Genomic DNA, 19,508 nt, shown 5'->3' on the forward strand with positions numbered 1-19,508 from the left:
TCTAGTCTCCATGCGTGAGTATCATTTAACAGCTTCAGAGAGGAACCTGTTTGATTCTAGGTGTTAGTTGACGGAGTAAAGTTAAAGAATGGGAGCCAGAAAAGAAACAATTCACTTTAAGTACAGTTTATATAAGCGCAGTAGACAGCTAGTTTCCGTAGTGTAGTGGTTATCACGTTCGCCTCACACGCGAAAGGTCCCCGGTTCGAAACCGGGCGGAAACAGCTACTTCCTACTTTTTGTAGGAGGTACCTATTATTATACTCTTTTCAATCCTATTGAAGGATCTAAAAGATTTTACCGCTAGAATCCACAAAAGGATCTGATCGAATTACAGTGAGATCCCACGCCCTCTTGGGTCCCACGGAGGGATGGAACAGCACAGTTACAAACGACGGGAGAGTGGCGGGGGTGAACAGGTCCTCCCAGAGCAATGACGCTTGGGATGGATTTTGTTTCTGCAGCAAGAGATCCGCAGTTATTTTTGTTGTCCTTCTTTTGTTGCCTTTGTTCAGCTTCTGCCAGAAGGCACTGCGGACACATTGAAAGCCAGAAACCGCTGCTCAGTGCGTGGAGTCGTCAGTTCATACTTCTGCCCCCGGAAGGGCTCTGATCTTTTCAGCAGGGATTGCCTCGCGTCAGTCCCTCCTCTCCAGAGTTTATAACCTGTATTGAGATCTATCCCGCCACCCCCTACCCCGTGATGATCTTTTATCTTGCTTTATAATGCGGTAGCATTACCCTTCATACAGCAGAGAAACTATTATTTACACCCGTCTTGGCTGTGGTTGGTTTTACTATTTGTTTTAAGATGTCAACCATCCAGTTCTCAGACATGACAATCGTTCTCCCTCTCTCCCACTTCACAGTCTCTTGCCATGAGGAATCTTAAGGTCCTTGATCCTAAGTCGCTTCGAAACAATATATTTTCTCTTTATTAAAAAAATTATTTAAAAAAATTATTTTCCACCAGGCAGTGGTAGCTCACACCTTTAATCCCAACACTGGGGGGGGGGGGGGGCTGTGGCAGGCAGAACTCTTGAGTTCTATAGAGTGAGTTTCGGGGCAGCCAGGGCTACACAGAGAAACTCTGTCTCAAAAATTACAATAATACTAATAATGTTTATGGGGAAAATATTTTCCATGGCTAGAGAGAGATGGCAGTCTACAAAGTGCTTGCTCCCTAAGCATGGAAACCTAAGTTCAGATTCCCAACCTTGACTAAGAAAGCCAGAACTCTCCGCCGTGAGCTCCAGTACCGTTGCCTCAGCAAGCAACCCGAGCCTCTGTCTGCTGCATGCTCTTTGCTCCTTTATTTGGAAACCTCACCCAGGAGGACAGCGTGCCTCCAACTTTGGACTGGGAACTTTGGCTGCCTCAACAACACTTCCATAGTCCCTTTATTTTATTTATTCTTAAAGCATATGGTGTTTTGCCTGCATATATGTCTGTGTACCACATGCAATATAGTGCACGCGCTCAGAGGCCAGAAGAAGGCATTGGGTCCTCTGAAACTGGAGCTAAAGACACTGGAGCTGTCGTGTGCTGGGGACAGAACCTAGTCCCCTGGAAGGGTATCCTGTGCTTTTTTTCTTTTTAAGACACATTTTGTAGCTCTGACCAGCCTGGAAATTACTGAATATGACAGGATGGCCTCAAATTCACAGAGATCTTCTTGCTTCTGCCTCCTCAATGTTGGGATTAAAGGTATCTGTTACTCTACCTGGATAATTCTTAACTTCGCTCAATTTATACTTACTGAATTCACTCATCCAAAACTGAAGGACGATATAGAACACAGGGTCTCATACTGTACTCCATGCTGGCCCTGCCTCAGCCACCTGAGTTTGTTGTTGTTGTTGTTGTTGTTTTAATTTTTATTTAATGCCAAGTATATGATGGCCTATTCTTAACTCCAGAGCACAGAGTGAAAACCACATCCTGGGACTCAGAGAGAAGTAAGCACTGTACTGTTGAGTCTGACCATTATCCTGAGTTCCACTAAGGATGGATGAGGACAGAGCTGCGATCTGACCTTGACCATAAATCATACACTAACCTCTAACTGTTAGACACTGACCTTGACCCATAGTGTTAGGCAAAACACCCCCTCCCAACCTATCCATGTATTAAGCCATGAATAGGTTGCCTCATACAGTACTGTAGATGGGATATGGTTTATGGATAATTGTTTGTGTGCTAGAAGATGGTCCTCAGTGTGGCTGCGTTAGAAGCATTAAGAAGTAGCCCTGATGAGGTTAGTGTTTAAGAGTACTGGTGTCTTCCAGAGGATCTCAGCACCCACAGGGAAGCTATCCTACCCCCTCTTCTGACCTCCCTAACACCAGGCACCCAGTTCGGTGCACAGACATACACATGCGGGCAAAACATCCATAGACATAAAAATAAATTAAAAATAAAAGTAGGGGGCTGGAGAGATGGCTCGGCGGTTAAGAGCACTGACTGCTCTTCCAGAGGTCCTGAGTTCAAATCCCAGCAACTACATGGTGGCTCACAACCATCTGTAATGGGACCTGATGTCCTCTTCTAGTGTGTCTGAAACAGCTACAGTGTACTCATATACATTAAATAAATCAATCTCAAAAAAAAAGTAGGGCATAATAAGTAAGCTACATCATGTATGTATTTCTCAAGATAAAGTTGCTATTTAAAAAAAAAAAAAAGTCTGGCCCCTGAATTCCCTCTCGATCTCTGGCTCTCCACGTATGTCTCCTGTATCACCATGAAGTCCTCACCAGAGAACTAACACACGAGAGCGCCTGATACTGGATCTTTGGCCTAAATAATCTTCGTTTTGTACCTATTACGGTATTTTCTTATATTAACAGAGGTGTACTAATACACATAACGTGGAGCACACACCTTGAGATGGAAGATTTACTGAGGCTGGTTTATGCAAATGAACCGGTCTAACAAGAGGAAAGCAAATTAGCGGTTGCAACCACTGGTTATAAAGGGAGCCAACCGAAAACAGAGGGGCGTTGTCTGTAGTGGTGGCTTCCCAGACAAGTTTGGGGCTGGCCTAGGTTGCAAAGCGTTTCTTGACAGCACTTTGAGACCAAAATGCGGGACTTGAGGATTTGCAGGCCACTGGGCTCATCCCCAGCATCCGGTTCCTTCTCCGGGACGCAGCCTGTTCGGCCTTGTCCCCTGTGCACCTCCCAACCCCCCGCCGCCTTCACGCCGGGTCCCACGGTCCCAGTAGAGCTTTCCGGGTAATCAGGCGTGAGTCACCGTAAAAGGGGGGGGGGGGGGGGGGTTGCGCGCTGAGCTCATTTCTGGACAGTGGGACCGGATGTGACTCTCGGGCGCCACGCACTTGCGGGAGGAGAGCAGAGCAGAGAAAGGGCAGGACCTCTCTGCGACAGAGGCTGTGGCCAAGGGACTCTGAAAACCTCCACAAGCGAAATGGATACTTTCCCTTTCCTTCCAACAGAGTTCCCGTCGCTCCAGCCTAATCCTTTTTTGAGGGGAGAGGGGGTTACGAGACAGGGTTTTTCTGTGTAGCCATGTAGATCAGGCTTCTAACTCAGAGATCCACCTGCCTCGGCCTCCTGAGCTGTGTGATTGCTGTGGTGCACATCCCCCCCATCCCCACCCCCAATCCCTGGCCTCGCTCAACAGTTTAGCAGTTAACTTAGGAAGGTTATCTTTCATTAAGTAACTTACAGAATCTTCAATTCACTAATGGGAACTCTGAAATCATAATTGCTCGTTTTACATTTCCTTTGTAGCAGATTAATTTGTAGTGCCATCAAATCCTTGTAATCACCTTAGGAGATAACCACCATCATCAAAATGTTATACATTAAGAAAAGTATAGGCGTGCATGTGACCCCATCCTATTAGGTGATGGGACCTAGGTCCAAACCCTGGCCATTTACATCGATGTCCACAAATTCCTTTTTACGTCAGAATATCATTTAAAACAGCGGTTCTCAACTTGTAGATCAAGACACCTTCGGAGGTCCAATAACCCTTTCATAGGGGTCGCATATCAGATATCCTGAATATCAAATATCCATTTACATCGTGATTTATAGCAGTAGCAAAATCACAGTTATGAAGTAGCAATGTAAATAATTTGATAGCCCAGAGTCACCACAGCATGAGGATCTGTATTAAAGGGTTGCAGCATTAGGAAGGTTGAGAACCGCCGCCCTCGTCTACGGCCATACCACCCTGAACGCGCCTGATCTCGGAAGGTTGAGAACCACTGACTTAAAATCTGTTCTACAGAGCCAGTGGACACCTTTAATCCTAGCACTTGGGAAGCAGAGGAAGGTGGAGCTCTGAGTTCAAGGCCAACCTGGTCTATATAATGAATTCCAAGACAGTCAGAGTTATGGGGGTGGGTGGGTGGGTGAAGGGGGGAATTGAAGTGGGGGGATTGTACCACTACAATCACAGCATTCAGGAGGCTGAGGCAGGTGGATCTCTGAGTTCAAGACCTGATCTACAGAACTACATAAAGAAACCCTATCTCAAAAAAAAAAAAAAAAAAAAAAAAAAAAAAAAAAAAAAAAAGAAAGAAAGAAAGAAGGAAGGAAAATAAACAAAAGAACTGTAAATAGTGTAGAGAGAATTTTGAAATTCTGGTTTATTTAGGCAACACAGAAATATTGTTAAGAGTATGTTTTCATTTTAATCCCAGGCCTGGGATATGGAGCTTCAGACTGTCCACAGCTGCTGACTATGCTTTGTCTCATGCTCTAGCAGGAGCGTGTTTTTGCCAGCTGCAGATACTTTCTGCAATTGTGTGACATTTAGAATTCTGGGGACTTTTCAGAGTGTGTATAAATGGTAGGTCCCCAAGTGGTGGGGTGAGTTGTTGGTTGGTAGCTGTTGGTCCAGGCGTGTAAGTATTTGCGTGCAAAGAAACAAGAAGAAATTAGGTATCCTGTGGGCAAAGATCAAACTTGTCCCAAGAAACTCCACCATTAATGAACAGGAAGTAGTCCAACCATGAAGTCGCTCCCTTTCCTTCTTATTCTTTTCCTCTCCTATATAATTATAGAGGTTGAAAGGATGGACAAGGGTGGAAGGAAGAAGAATTCACAAAGTAGCAGACTATAAAATACAATTAGCAACATTTACCTAAGGGATTACAACCCTTCCCATCTGTGAAGAGACAGTTTTCCCGGACTCTCACCAGAAACCCTCTGAGTGACCCTGGTGGTTTCTCTAGAACTACTCAATAAACGTGTGTTCCTAAGCTACCTTTTGAGGCAAAACTTTGGCTGTGGCTTTAACTATGGCTCAGGTTAAAATATTTATGTATAGCTCTCCCTTGAGGAGTCCATAAGCATACTTAAGTATGTCTTATTCTTTCCCTAGTCTCTCTCTTAACCTTCAACTTTTTTTTTTTTTGAAGTGTTCAGGAGCTGTAGAAACAGCAAGTACTGGTGCCTCACCTACTCCTCACCTCCTGAGTGGCGGCTTTGATTGGAGGTGTACATGGCACCTTGTTTAATACAGACTTAAGGACAGACACGGAAAGATAAGAGAGGAGCTGAGGGAAAAGACGGGACACACCTTACAAACCTGAGCATGGGTACCAACATCTCAAAAGAGTAAGACCGGACACGGAACTGTAGTCACTGAATAGCTTCCAGTCATTGCCCTGCATTGTGCTATTTCTGTGTACTCACTTGAACAATGTGGTCTCTATCTCCTCCTTGGGAGAAACTGACTAAAGAGGAAATGACACAAGTGTCATTAGACAAAGTGACACATCTTCCTCCTTGTTCTCTTGGGATACACTTTGAACCTGCCATCCTGGACGTGGGAAATAAAACGCCCGGATAGCAAAATAACTAAATAAAATTCATTTCTGAATGATATCTTCTGAGAGGCCATATGTGTGTACTCCTGACTGCAACCTCAGCTAAGAAGTAGCCAACACCACGTGCCTCCTATGTCCCCCAACCCGCCAGTCACAGTAGGAGTGGGGCAGCCCATTCACAGATAAGGGGTCTTGGAGGGAGGACACTTTGACAAGCAGGCTGGGGTCTGAAATAGGGGACCAGGACCAGGACCAGTTCCTAGTGATCTCAAACAATATGTGACAATTTACCAGAGTAGTCTACATTACAACCAGTGTAATTTCTAGTCACGGAATGAACAGCTCCAGATGATTCCAACTATCCTTGAGCTATCTGGAGTCTCCAAGTGATTTTGATTTGGGGTAGAGACAAGTTATCCCTACTATATTACCTCTACACTTTTCTCAAACAGGGTGTTGCTACCTAGCCCGGTACTTAGCCAAGAACATGATGGGCCCTCACTTCCACCTCCCACCTTTGGGGTTCTTTAAATGTCATTCTTTGTTTGTTCATTTATTTAGGTTAGTTTTTAAGGGTCTCTCTCTCTATAGTCCTGGGTGTCCTGGAACTCAATACGAGGACCAGGTTGGTTTTATATTTATTTTTTAAAGTTATATGGGCTCCTTGCTGTCAATATCCTGAAATAGTACAAGATACCAGCAGGCTTGTGTCTTAGTTACTTTTCTCATCACTGTACCGGACAGACACAACTTATGGAATGATGACTTTATCTTGGCTCACAGTTCAAGAGTACAGTCCACCGTGCTGAGGGAGTATGCAGCAGCCGGTCACAGTGAATCTGCAGTCTGGAAGTGGAAAAGAACACTGGTACTCTATCAGCGTTCTCCACTGTATTCAGGATAGACCTCCAGTCCATGTGATCCACATTCATGGAAGGTCTTCTCTTCTTAGTTAAATCTGACAGTACCTTCTTCACACACTCCTAGAAGTGTGTCTCCTAGGTGGTTTTAAATTTAGTCAAATTGATAATGAAGTTTAGCCAGTAACAAAGGAGTGGTCCTGTGCATGCGCGCGCGCGCACACACACACACACACACACACACACTACTAAGGATTGAACCCTGGTTTCTCATGTGTAGACAGGTACCCCCTTTTTATGTTTTTATTTTGAGACAGGATCTCACTAATGTCCGGACTGGAAGCCTTGAACTCACCACCTTCCCACCTCGGTCTCCTGAGTAGACAGAATTGCAGGCTTGTTCCACTGAACCTGGCATTTAAAAAAAAAAAAGTTACCAAAGAAATGTATACTTATTGCTTCCAATCAACAAAGACATGTAAAGCAAACTCATTCTCTTTGTTCTGTTGAGATAGTCTTACTGTGTAGCCCAAGCTGGCCTCAACTATTCCAGTCCTCAAATATTAAGGCCTAAATGGAATGTTAAGGCCTCAGTCACTGTTACCTGGCTAGTCTGCCATTGTGAGGAGCTGGGAATCAAACTCAGGTTGTCAGGCTTGGTGGTGAGTGCCTTTACGCATGTAGCCACCTCATTAGTCCAGGAAAAGCAATTCCTAAACAAATTAAAAGGATAGGAAATGTATCTCCATGATAGAGGGCTGCCTCACAGGTACACCTTGGTTCAGCCCCTGGTACTTACAGAATTAAAAATAAGGTTTAATGGAATCCTCTATGAAACTATCTAGGACAGTTTTGTTTTGAAGACAAACCTCTAGTTTCCTCCTCCTCCTCCTCCTCTTCTTCCTTCTCCTCTTCCTCCTCCTCCTTCTTCCTTCTTCTCCCCATCTTCCTTCTTTTTCCTCCTCTTCCTCTTCCTCCTTCTTCTTCCTTCCTTCCTCCTCCTCTTCCTCCTCTTCCTCTACTTTTTCCTCCTCCTCCTCCTCCTCCTCCTCCTCCTCCTCCTCCTTTTTCTTCTTCTTCTAACTTTGGTATGAACAATGGAAAACCAGGCCTTGCTTCTATGCCAGACAAGGTCCTTGCTGCTCTGCTACGTGTATAGACCCTTTTGTTTGAATATTTAAAATTTTGAGACAAGGTTTGGCTAAGTGGCCCAGTATGGCCTTGAACTTATGATCTTCCTGCCTTAGCTTCTGGAGCAGTTGACATTGTATTCCTGTAACCACTGTGCCCACTGAAACTAATTTTATTTTCTTTTTGCTACAAGGTCTCTCTATACAGCCCTGGCTGTCCTGGAAGTCACTCTGTAGGTCAGGTTGGCCTTGAACTCATAGAGATCTTCTTGCCTCTGCCTCCTGAATGCTGGGTGGGATTAAAGGCATGCAACAGTGATATCTGTAAATTTTTTCTTCCCTCAAGTTTATTTGTAAAAACAGCATAGGACACCGGTCATCTGTGAATACCGTGTAGGTGGGTGTGTCACAGCAGTCGTCTGTCTTCACACTGGCAGGAGCCTTTTCTATGGAGCCTTCAAAGGGCCTGGGCACCTTTGGGAGCCTGGGCTGGAGCTGCAGCCTGGGCCTTTGATAGAGCTTTGGCCTCTGCCTTGGTTTGAACCTTGGGATTTGGTTGGCAGAGCCAAGACCCTTGGCCATGTAGCTTTGAATGAAAAAAAAAAGTTTAAGCTGTTGTGAACGATGAAAGCCAGACGGCTGAGTTTTCAGCTGGGGGCCCTTTGACATCTTGGGCTTGACGGCCTGAAACGTCACAAGGGCCTTGATGGCCTCTGCGCGTGCACTCACTGCCTTTGCAGTGTTGGCCTGCATCTCCTTCAGGCCTTTCTTGTTGTGCTTCTTGGCAAAGCGCATGTTCCTCAGGAACTTGGGGTCAGCCCCCTTAAGAGATTCATATCTTTGTGACTGAGATTTCTTGATGCTATTTCTGTGCCATTTTCAGGACTGGTTGTGTGTGGTGTGGTTCTTGAACTTAGCCATGTCTGCACGGTAAGTCGCGGGGACCAGAAGAGAAAGCAATTTCTGTAATTTTTAAAAAATAGCTTATGAAAACAGAGAAGAGAAAGGTGCTCCCGGGGTTGGGGATTTAGCTCAGTGGTAGAGCGCTTGCCTAGGAAGTGCAAGGCCCCAGCTCCGGGGAAAAAAAAAAAAAAAAAAAAAGGTGCTCCCATGAATGGAAGGAAGCTGGAGAGCATGGCAGACCCAGGCTTGAACGCCAGCCTCTGAATTCTTACCTGCCCATCGTGGATGCACAGACCGGTTCTAGTAAGCTGATTTCCGTTTGTTTTTGTTTTTGTTTTTGTTTTTTTAAATTCACTTCACGAAGGTTTTCCTATTTTTAAAACAGTTCTTTTGTTCAAACTGAATGTGTCACAGCATACACTCAAAATCCAACCCCAATGATCAGTAGACGGAAGCAAGAGGAGCTGGAAAAAGGCCAGATTACCACACAAGAAGTCAAAGGTCAGTCTGAGCTACGTGATACCCTGTCTCAAATATACACTCTTGGTTTTCTGCCTCCTCGATAACTCTAATTTAGTTTGTGTCATCTCCATCCATTTTCTTGAACAGTTGTCTGGAAAATCTACCAGTTTTATTCTTGTTACTGTTTTTACACACACACACACACACACACACACACACACCACACTTGTACACACACACACACACACACACACACACACACACACACACACACATTAAAGAGAGTGATAATAACAAGTTCCATCAGGGGGTGCTGTAGTCTCAGAAAAGAAATTTACTATTGCTTTTTTGAACTCAGGAGTTTTGGAACTGAAGCTTTTTTTTTTTTTTTTTTTTTTTTTAACCTTTGAGCCATGGGCCATTTCTGGCCTTATTGTGTACCAAACTGCTCTCAACTTTTATGGAAAACCTACAAAGTCCAGGTCTCCACTCCAGCACCTAGGTACCGCCTGGACCCGTGAGGTAACAGGCAGGGCTCCTCGGAGCTACCTTGGGAGACATCTTGGAGGATTGATGATATCAGAGCTAACGGTTCTCAGGTCAAACTGCCTGAGAGGGGAAATTATAGATGCCTCAGTCTTGATTAACAACCGCTTAAACCTTCTTTTTTTAGCTTCTCACTTTTGCCACAGGGGTTGGGGGTGGCAAAAAGTTCAAGGCTTGCGCTCCTGCCACAGCTTTGCTAAGTGCTAAGATCACAGGTGTGAGTCACAGCTAAAGTCAGAACAACGCAGGGGAGGTCAGCGTGGCCCCTCTGAAGAATCGCCACACAAAATATAAGCATTTGATTTAGAAAAGAGAAGTGTGTGTTTCAAATGTGTTGTGGTGATGCACATCTATGCCTCCAGAACTCAGAAAGTGGAGGCAGGGGGATCAGAAGTTGAAGGTCATCTCCAGCCCACAGCTACATAAGGAATTGAGTCGGCATGGTCTAGAGACCCTGTCTTGTGGCAGAGGTCTAAGTTTCTCACTTTGTGCTATTGTGAATTAGATAAACCATAGTACATAATGCTTGTGTTCTTTGGAGAGCTAAGCTTTTGGGGTCTGCCTCCAACTTGCTGGATTTGGTGGGGGTGGGGGTTGCGGTGGTGGTGGTTCTGTTTTCTTTGTTTTCTGAGGTGCTGGGGATTGAAACCAGGGCTCCCCCTGAACACACCACACAACTACTCTACTAAGTTCCATCCCCAGACCTGTTTCATAAGCAGTTCAAGGATGAAGTAAATGTCCATGAAAAGCAGTTTGCCAAAGCTGGCTTTTTGAGTCTACAACCTTGTTTCCTGCCGGACTCTACAGACATGCGCATATGCAAAGTGACACATGGGCAGAGGCATTGCTGCCTTTGGGAAAGCTTGGGTGAAGCCTCCGTGTTCGGCATGTGCGCTTTCCGTGGTGCACACATGGTTATGAAGTGAGGTGTTATACACCATGCATGGCTTTCTCATGGTTGTTTTGTTTGAGACAGAATCTTAATAGTCCGAGCTTCAGGCCCTGGCTGGGTTCACAGGAAATTGGTTGTCTTGAGGGTCAGATGTGGGGTGTGTGTCTGTGTGTTGTTCTCTTTCTTTTTTTTTTTTTTTTTTTGTTCTTTTTTTCGGAGCTGGGGACCGAACCCAGGGCCTTGCGCTTCCTAGGCAAGCGCTCTACCACTGAGCTAAATCCCCAACCCCTGTGTTGTTCTCTTTCATGTGCTCACATAAAATCTTTGAAAAAAAATATGAAAACTGGTAACTGGTTCTAACAGTATTGACTTTTTCCCAAGACAGGGTTTCTGTGTAGTCCTGGCTGTCCTGAGCCTTGCTCTGCAGACCGGGCTGGCCTTGAAGTCAGAGGACCACCTGACTGTCTCCAGCGTGCCGGATCAAAGGTATGTGCCACCACAACTGGCTTGCTTTATCTATTTAATTAATTTCTTTAGGGAAAAGGTTCCTACTATATAGTTCTGTATAGGATGACCTTGAATCTGGGATCTTCCTGTCTTATCTACCCGAATGCTCAAACTACAAGCCTCCCCTGTCATGTCCAGATCATGTCTTTAGAAATCTATACAAGAACTGACGACTGGTTTTAAGACATTGTGAGACTTGTGTGGCAAGCACCTTTCCTCACTGACCCAGTGTGTCAGCCCCCTTCTATTTTATCATATTATTTTAAGACAGGGTCCAAAGGCAATATACATCTGAGGATGACCTTGAACTTTTGGTGCTCCTGCCTCAAGGCACTGGGATTTATTGTAGTGCTGGGTATCTCTACCTCCCTGCTTCTGAGGCAGGCGCTCTACCCTCTACCAACGGGAGCCACATCCCAGCCCTTTCATTGGCCAGGATCCTTTCTGTCCTTCCTCTTCTCTGCTGTCTCACATTGTCAGACTCTCTGAGCAGAACTCACACAATCTCTGGAGAGTGGTCCTCAGCTCGGAGCAAATGACTTTGGCTGAGGGGAAATAAAGATCAGTTTCTGTAGTAAGGAGATGCAGTGCTGAGGAGAAGAGTGAAACCCTCCCGTGACCGTGTTCTACCCCCGAGTCCTCTGTCCTTCCAGTCCAAGGTTTTGCTTCTTACCTTGGAGTAGTTTAAACACACCTGTGGCTTTCTAGTGCCCCACCCTTTTCTGTTTAACATAACCTGAACTGGTCCTCGTGTGTGTGTGTGTGTGTGTGTGTGTGTGTGTGTGTGTGTCTGTGTGTGTGTGTCTGTGGGTCTGTGTGTGTGTGTCTGTGGGTCTGTGTGTGTGTCTGTGGGTCTGTGTGTGTCTGTGGGTCTGTGTGTGTCTGTGGGTCTGTGTGTGTATCTGTATGTGTCTGTGTGTGTGTCTGTGTGTGTGTATCTCTGTGTGTATGTGTCTGTGTGTGTGTCTGTGTGTGTGTATCTCTGTGTATGTGTCTGTATGTGTGTCTGCGTGTGTGTGTGTGTGTGTGTGTGTGTGTGTGTGTGTGATCTTCTTGCTGCTTCTGCCTGCTTTGCACACCAGGCAAGGGTGCCTATCGTGCATACCCGTCCAGGTAGAGGAGCTGCGGATACAGCTGGCTTTTTCACTTGGGACAACACTCAGCTCACGAGGCTTCTCAGGCAAGTAGTTCTTTACCCACCGAGTCATCTTGCTGGTCACCTCTGGATGCTCTTTCTGTTGTTTTGAGACACACAACACTGTGTAGCCACAGCTGACTTGCAACTCACTGTGTAGACCAGGTTGACTTCAAACTCACAGAGGTCTACCAGCTCTGCCTCCCGAACTTTGGGATTAAAGGTGTGCACCATCACATTCACCCCACCCCACCCCATCCCACCCCAGGCACCCTTAAGCCAATAACAAGGTTAAAATTCTTGAGCCTCTTTGCATCAGGTGCCTACCAGGGTATGTTACACATAGTTAATGCTCCCAAGTAGGGCAGTCTTCATTTCTCATGCAAGGTCACAAAGCCGGGCCAGATGGACTTTTCTAAGGCCTCATTTTCTAAACACAGCCAGAATTTCACCCAAGATAATTTGGCTCCAGGATGCACATTAATGGTTGTCCTTACTTAGGTCTGAGTTCACACACTGCCCAGGGACAAGGAAAACTGCCTTAATAGCTGGCAATGAAGGCAGCAGTTTCCAGAGAAGCCATGAGTGCACGGCTGTCACTTTGCCTCTTGTGGGCAAAATGGATGTTTGAGCAGAGACAGTCCTTGATCCTAAAATAACTCCTGTGCCCTCCATCACTCTAGAGTAATGAGAACCACAGGGACAGAGCACCCGGGGCTACTGACCTATGTCACAGTACCCAGCCACGAACTGTCAGAGCCTAGAATAAGAGCTGTTCTTATGCCATTATCTAGAAGGCTCAGGAGTATCATCATGATGGCTCTGTTGGATAGGATAAAGATTTTAGGCAGAGAAAGAACCAACAATTATCCCCCCCCACCTGAATTTTGGAGGCACTCTCAAGTAACCCAAACTTGTAGCAATCCTCCTGCTTCAGCATCCCAAAGGCTGCGATTTGCAGGTAAAAACTACCACAAGCAGCTTGCTTTCTTGGAAAACAAATTTTTTTTAATCCTATGTGTGGAGTTGAGGAGGCTGTTTCAGAAGAGGGTGTCAGATTCCACACAGCCATAGTTACAGGAGGGTGTGAGTCATGGGTGCTGGGAAGCCAAACTTGGCTCCACTGGAAGGACAGAAAGCACTCTTCTGTCACTGAGCCATCTCTCCATGTCCTTTAAACCAGCATCTGTGATCTATATAATAGTGGGTCTCATTGTGACGTTTTCAGACACGAAGGATTCTGATTAATTCACCCTCTTATGCTCTTACGCCCCTCCCCCTCCCGATGGACCCCCCCATCTGCTTCTCACCTTGCCCTCCTCCCACTTCCGTGTGGGCTTTGGCTCTTGTAGTTTGGTTGTTGAAATGCGGTCTCCCTGTGTGTCCCTGGCTGGTCTGGAACTCACTATATGTAGACCTGGCTGGCCTCAAATTCACATGGTCTGGCTGCCTCCTAAGTGCTGAGGTTAAAGGCATCGCCATGCCTTGGTGTGCGAGTGAGTGTGTATGTCTCACTGAGCTCAGAGTTGCTTGCACAAAGCCGGAGGTTATTTACAGGAACACGGACCACCTGCCAGTGTGGCTGCAACACTGAAAAAAAAAAAAAAGATCTTGCCAGGAACAGTTAACATACAGGGTGGGGCCTTGTGAGCCCCTCCCCCAACAATGGTTAACTATATTACCCCAGGAAGGAGGGGAGCCTCGTGAGTCCCTTCCCCCTTTTTTCTTTTCTTTTCTTTTCTTTTCTTTTTTTTTTTTTTTTTTTTGAGACAGGGTCCTACTATGTACCCAAGGCTGACCTTGAACTTGAGATCCTCCTGCCTCCACTTGCTGAATACTGGGGTGATTACAGGTGTGCACAGCCACCTCTGGCTCAGAAGTATCTTGGGACAACTTTGTTTCTTTTTAAAACTTGAGACTGTATAACTGACAAGCCCTCTAGTTCTAACACCCTAACTGACGAATAGATGGACTTAACAAAAATGTAGATGAGTCCCTCAGGGTTTCTTGGTTTTATAGCTAATAGGCTTGGGCCCTGGTACCATCAGTTGATCCTCCCAAACCTAGTGTTTTCATCTCGGACTTTCTCTTGCTCTCCCTTCTTAGTTCCCCATCCCGGTCCCGATGTGCCATATCCTAACCAACACCAGGAAGCTGTATCTGTAGACTGTAGAGCGATGGAGGAGGCAGGAGGCACCAAGGATAAGCATTTACAGCGTCTAGACCTCTCCTTCGCTTTATCCTTCCGTGTACAAAGCAGGCCATCACTACAATATGTGATGAGAGGGATTTAGTGGAGAAAGCCAGGGGCTTAGTTCATTATACCACAGTGCCTCACAAACTCAGCTGGGGGGGGGGGGTCACAAAGTTTGTTTAAACAGTTGAAGATGTCATCCAAAGACAACCTGGAAATTCTGAAGCAGGGTTAACTTATGTTGGAGAAAGAGCTCTTTACATGAAAGTTATCTCTACTTTGTTTTGGAAAAATTCAAAATCTAGTAACTGAGGCAGGCATAGCCGTCCTCCCCAGTGGTCCCGGGACTTTAGAAGCAGAGGCAGGCAGGAAGATCCATGGCTACTTCTCAGTTCATTTTCTCACGTTTGTTTGGGCCTCGATAGTCTAAAATGAAAATGGACCTAAGTTTCAGAGAGAAAGGAAGGGGGCAGTGTGAACCCTAGAAGGTAGCCAACCCCTGCTGACTGGGAGTTACTCCCAGAAGGCTGTCCTCCTGCAGTTGCTAGGCAACGAGTGTAAACAGCACTGGATCATGGCCACTAACTACAGTGCCAACCAGGTAAGTCCTTGCTCTTCACCCTTTTACGTTGATTTTACGTTCCAGATTCTACCCTTGACCTACCTGCTCCCATCAGACTGACTGGGCTGAGGTGGTGCTTTACTTCATGGTTGGGAGGGCCCAGGAACAAGCAAAAGGATCTGTGTTAAATTTGTAGAACGCAAGGCAGAAAGCAGTGATTTTATTTTTACAGGCCAGAGGTAAACCTGTTAGGCTTTGTAAATCAAGTAACAAAGTCATATCTATTTACATGGAAGTTATCTCTAATCTGTTTTGGAAAATTTCAAAATATAGGTGTGGAGATGCTCTCCAGTGATCCCAGAGGCAGGAGGATCAGGCGTTCAGGGTATCCTGAGCTATATACTGAGTCCAAGGCTAGTCTGAGCTTCAAGAGAACCTTCTTCCCCATGAACACACAGAGAGAGAGGAGAGAGAGAGGGAGAGAGAGAGAGAGGGAAGGGAGAAGAGAGGGAGAGAGACAGAGGGAGAGAGACAGAGACAGACAGAGACAGAGACATAGAGTATACATGAATTCGGGCATGGTAGGACACGCCTATAATCTCAGTAATTCCAACAAGAAGACAGAACAATGACTGATAGTTGGAGGCCAGCCTGGTCTACATAGAGAGTTCCAGGCCATCCAGAGTCTTGTAGTAAGACTGTCTGAAGGAAAAAAAAATATTGTCTATACATTTTTAGACTTCTTTTGGAGAAAATATTTCCCTTATTTAGTATTCAAGGTTTAGTGTTGTTCTTTTTTCTTTGTTTATGTGTATGTGTGTGGGTAGGTAAGGTCTTGCTGCTACATACTTCTCTCCCAGGCTGGCCCACAAACTCAAAACCCTCCTACCTCACTCGGCTAAGTGTTAGGTTCACAGGTGTGTGCCATCTTGGCTAACTACCTTCTGTCAAAGCAACGTAAATGGTTGTTTTATTTTTACAAATACTTTTACAAATGGGTTATTTTTTTTTAAGACTTATTTATTGTATATGAGTACACTGTAGCTGTCTTCAGACACATCAGAAGAGGGCATCGGATCTCATTACAGATGGTTGTGAGCCACCATGTGGTTGCTGGACCTTAGGAAGAGCAGTCGGTGCTCTTAACCACTGAGCCATCTCTCCAGCCCACAAATGGGTTATTTTTACAAATAAAAACCATTCTTGCCAGGGAGACGGGGCAGCCTTAAATAAACAAGCAAACAAGCAAATAAATAAATAAAACCGGCATTTTCTGCCCTTTGGCTATCTGAAAGAAGGTAGCAATATAGATTTGGTTACATAGATTGAGTCACAAACATAATTTTAGAGGTTTTAGCAACTGTGTGAAAATTAAAAATTATATTTAGTGCTCAGTAGAACGTAATAAACCCCAAGCATTAACATTCAATTGCATTTTAAAAAACAAAACAGTCTAAGCCACTCCACACACACATGCATACCTATCTTCTTTTTATTGGATATGTTCTATTTGTTTACATTTCAAATGTTATCCCCTCTCCCGGTTTCCCATCCATAACCCCGTCTCCTCCCCCTCCCTGTGCACACCTATCTCATGCCTGCTCTTTAGAATCCATTTTCCCCGACTAGCGCTGAGAATTGGACCCAGGGCTCTGTAATGCGAGATAAGCATTGTAACCCAGAGCTACACCCCCAGAACACATCCTGAGCAGACAGATTATACTTGCTTAGTATGCACAAGATCCTGGGTTCGACTCGCAGCATGGCAAAGCCAGACACAATCTCTTCTCTCTTTGCTGTGTTTTCAGATTGGCAAACAAACTGTTGGGTTTTGTCAGGGGATCTTCATACACGAGAGTCAGTGTGCTGTTCTCAACCGTTCCCCCTTCCCCTCTCCCCTCCAGCTTCAGGGATCCCAGAATCTGGGATTCTTCCCAGATTCAGTGCCTAGTTCAGCTTTCCTCATACTTGGTAGCACATTTCCTTAGCTCCTACCCCCCTTAAGATGGCTTCCTCCACCTATACCCCTGTCACAGTGAGTTAGAGTTCACATAACTGTAGAGAGCAGTGCCACCACCTCACAGGGAAACCTTTGAGCCTCACGGGAACCTCCTCTCTCTCTCCACAGTATGAAAGGGCTTACTTACCCAGGTACCTGCAGAACTGGTCTCCTGCCAAGCCAACAAAAGAGGTATTCTGAGCTCAGTGCCCCTTCAAGGCCAGTTCATGGTGACTGGCCTCGAGTTCCCCCTGTCACCTAACTCCCTTAGCCTTGGAATGATCCAAGTGCTTCTCCCCCATAACTTTTACCCCCAGCCCCTCTTTCACTTCAGACACTTTCCACCTCCACTACAGAAAATCGCTACCCATGAAGGTTACACTCAGATAATCGCCAACGATCGAGGTCACCTCTTGCCTTCAGTGCCCCGTTCCAAGGTGAGATTCCTCACCTCCATCATACAAAAAAGGGAAGAGCCAGCTAATCATGGTGGCCTGCACCTTTAATCCCAGGGGGGATTTAATACTCGGTAAGCAGAGGCAGGAGAGTTTGAGGCCAGCCTGGTCTACATAGTGAATTCCAGGACAGCCAAGGTCTATAGAGTGATGCTGTGTCAAAACCAACAAAAAGAGCAAAGAAAATTAAACTCCAACCTGCGATGCCCCAACCCTCTATCCACCAGGACAGAGCTGTGCTTAGCACCATGGAAGTCCTGAAAATGACAAATATATAAACTGTTTTCCGCTGGCAATATTTATGCACAGAACTCCTTTGTCACACTTAGCCTAAGAATGCAAAACTTTAAGTTGGAAGGAAAGGGGCCGAAAAACAGCTGAACTGGAGAAACTGACTGAAGAAAAGGCTTTCCTTTTCCTCGGTAACCCAATGCCTTAGTCATCCTCCCAGATGTTTCCTTACTAAGCATTGGCAAAGCATCAGAATGGCCACGAAGCCAGCCAGTCCTGCCAAGCAGACACTTACGGCGTGAAGACCTGGTGAGCAATCCCTTTTCCCTTTAGGCAAGTCCTTGGGGTTCCTACATAGGCACCTGGCAAATGCCCCTGAAGATACCACCTGCTAAGGCGAACTTGACCGCCCGTACAACGGCTGCTGCCGACTCCCTCACCGAATGGATACACAAGAATCCTGACCTACTCAATGCCTGTAATGGGCTGCGTCCTGAAATCATCGGCAAGGTATCTATCCTTCCTGTTTAACCCAAACTCCCACTGTCTCCATTTCTTTTCAGCCTCAAAACTGTTCCAGTAAGGGGAGGGGACCTCTAACCAAATCTGTCTCGTGCTGCCCAGTCAAGTCTGAAGGGACGAAACGAAGTCGTCTTGTCCCCCACCCCTAACCCCAGTAAGAAAGAATTCCAAGGGAGGTTAAATGTAACTGTTCTTGTTCAAACCCTGACCTCCTTCCGACTGCCAGGAGTGTATTAAGAAAGAGAGTTGGATTCTGAGGCTGACTCCTGGGAACAATCTGGGCCTTATGAGAGCTATGATCACCTTTCTCCAACAGCCCCGTGATCTCAACAGTCAGAAGAAACAGAAGAAATCTGTCACAAAGACTGTACAACAAGCACTAAATCCAACCATAATCCCCAGCTCCCCGGTGATCCAAGGAGACAACCCGGATGAACCTCAGAGCTCACACCCCTCTGCGGGTCACACTCCAGGTCCCCAGACACCACTCAACTCTCCCAAGAATCCACCTCCGAGCCCAAGTTAGAGCACCAAGCGGGGCTTAGTCTAGCTGAGATCCAGATGAGCAAAGCTGTGCGGGGTAAAGGCCATGCTAGGGTGACATTTTAGATACTGATTGAAATAAACAAGACCCTGTATTCAGAAGTGTGGAATAGGGAAATGGTGGGCCAGGAGTAAAGGTAAATTTGGGAAAATAAACATTGTTTGCTTGTTAAATCTTTTACTGACCTGGGTTTTCTCTTCGTTTACCACTGTCTTTTGTAATCCATAATTACAGGAAGACTGGGGAAGAGGGTAGGGAAAGGAACAGTGAGTCTTCAGTGACTCCCACAATGACCAAGAGGAAGCTGGTTTGCACCACACAAGGGTAAAACTTCAGAGAACCGAACTTTGTACAGCCAATGTCTTCAAAAATCACAAGTATGGTTGCTTAGTAGAGCATGTAAAACCTCTTAGTACACGTATTCATTGAATTTATGTATGTATGTAGGCGTGCCTCAAGCATGTGGAAGTCAGAGAAGAACGTATATCGGCATATGGATCCTTCTGTCACGGGGATCCTGGTGTTCAAACTCAGGTCCTCAGGCTTAGTGGCTAGACCATGTACCCACTGAGCTATCCTGACAGACACTCTAGCGAAGTAAAAATTCCTGACAATTAACCTTTCCTTTCCACTACCTCTGGTGGGTGGTGGCTTGAAGGGAGGTTAAAGTGTTTAAATACCCTTATTAAACTAGGTTTTAAAAAAGTATAAGCCTATAGACCAGCTTACAAATTGAAAAATAAAGTCAGATAATCTACTT

The 19,508-nt window shown here is 45.7% G+C and overlaps 1 protein-coding gene, 1 non-coding gene and 1 pseudogene across 5 annotated transcripts; 2 read left to right on the top strand and 1 right to left on the bottom strand.

The window, feature by feature from the left end:
- The first annotated feature begins 151 nt into the window (after positions 1-151).
- Positions 152-224, top strand: Trnav-cac3 (transfer RNA valine (anticodon CAC) 3). Its single transcript has one exon. It is a non-coding gene; the product is annotated as a tRNA-Val (tRNA).
- A 2,826-nt stretch (positions 225-3,050) lies between these two features.
- On the top strand, positions 3,051-18,943 carry Cfap126 (cilia and flagella associated protein 126). Of its 4 annotated transcripts, NM_001109075.1 has the most exons (6): positions 3,051-3,246; positions 14,890-15,036; positions 17,126-17,188; positions 17,353-17,433; positions 18,016-18,192; positions 18,521-18,943. In NM_001109075.1, exons 2-6 carry the CDS (start codon positions 15,010-15,012, stop codon positions 18,728-18,730), a joined length of 558 nt encoding a protein of 185 aa, NP_001102545.1. In that variant the 5' UTR covers positions 3,051-3,246; positions 14,890-15,009; the 3' UTR covers positions 18,731-18,943. The 4 variants fall into 4 exon arrangements, with proteins under 4 accessions (NP_001102545.1, XP_063128614.1, XP_008767974.1 ...); XM_063272544.1 differs by lacking the exon at positions 3,051-3,246 and having other exon boundaries at positions 13,914-15,036; positions 18,521-18,921; XM_008769752.4 differs by lacking the exons at positions 3,051-3,246; positions 17,353-17,433 and having other exon boundaries at positions 13,966-15,036; positions 18,521-18,921.
- On the bottom strand, positions 8,131-8,737 carry LOC100526655 (ribosomal protein L29 pseudogene; annotated as a pseudogene).
- Positions 18,944-19,508: the final 565 nt, after the last annotated feature.

The sequence above is a fragment of the Rattus norvegicus genome, chromosome 13 (assembly GCF_036323735.1).
Source record: "Rattus norvegicus strain BN/NHsdMcwi chromosome 13, GRCr8, whole genome shotgun sequence".
Lineage (NCBI taxonomy): Eukaryota > Metazoa > Chordata > Mammalia > Rodentia > Muridae > Rattus > Rattus norvegicus.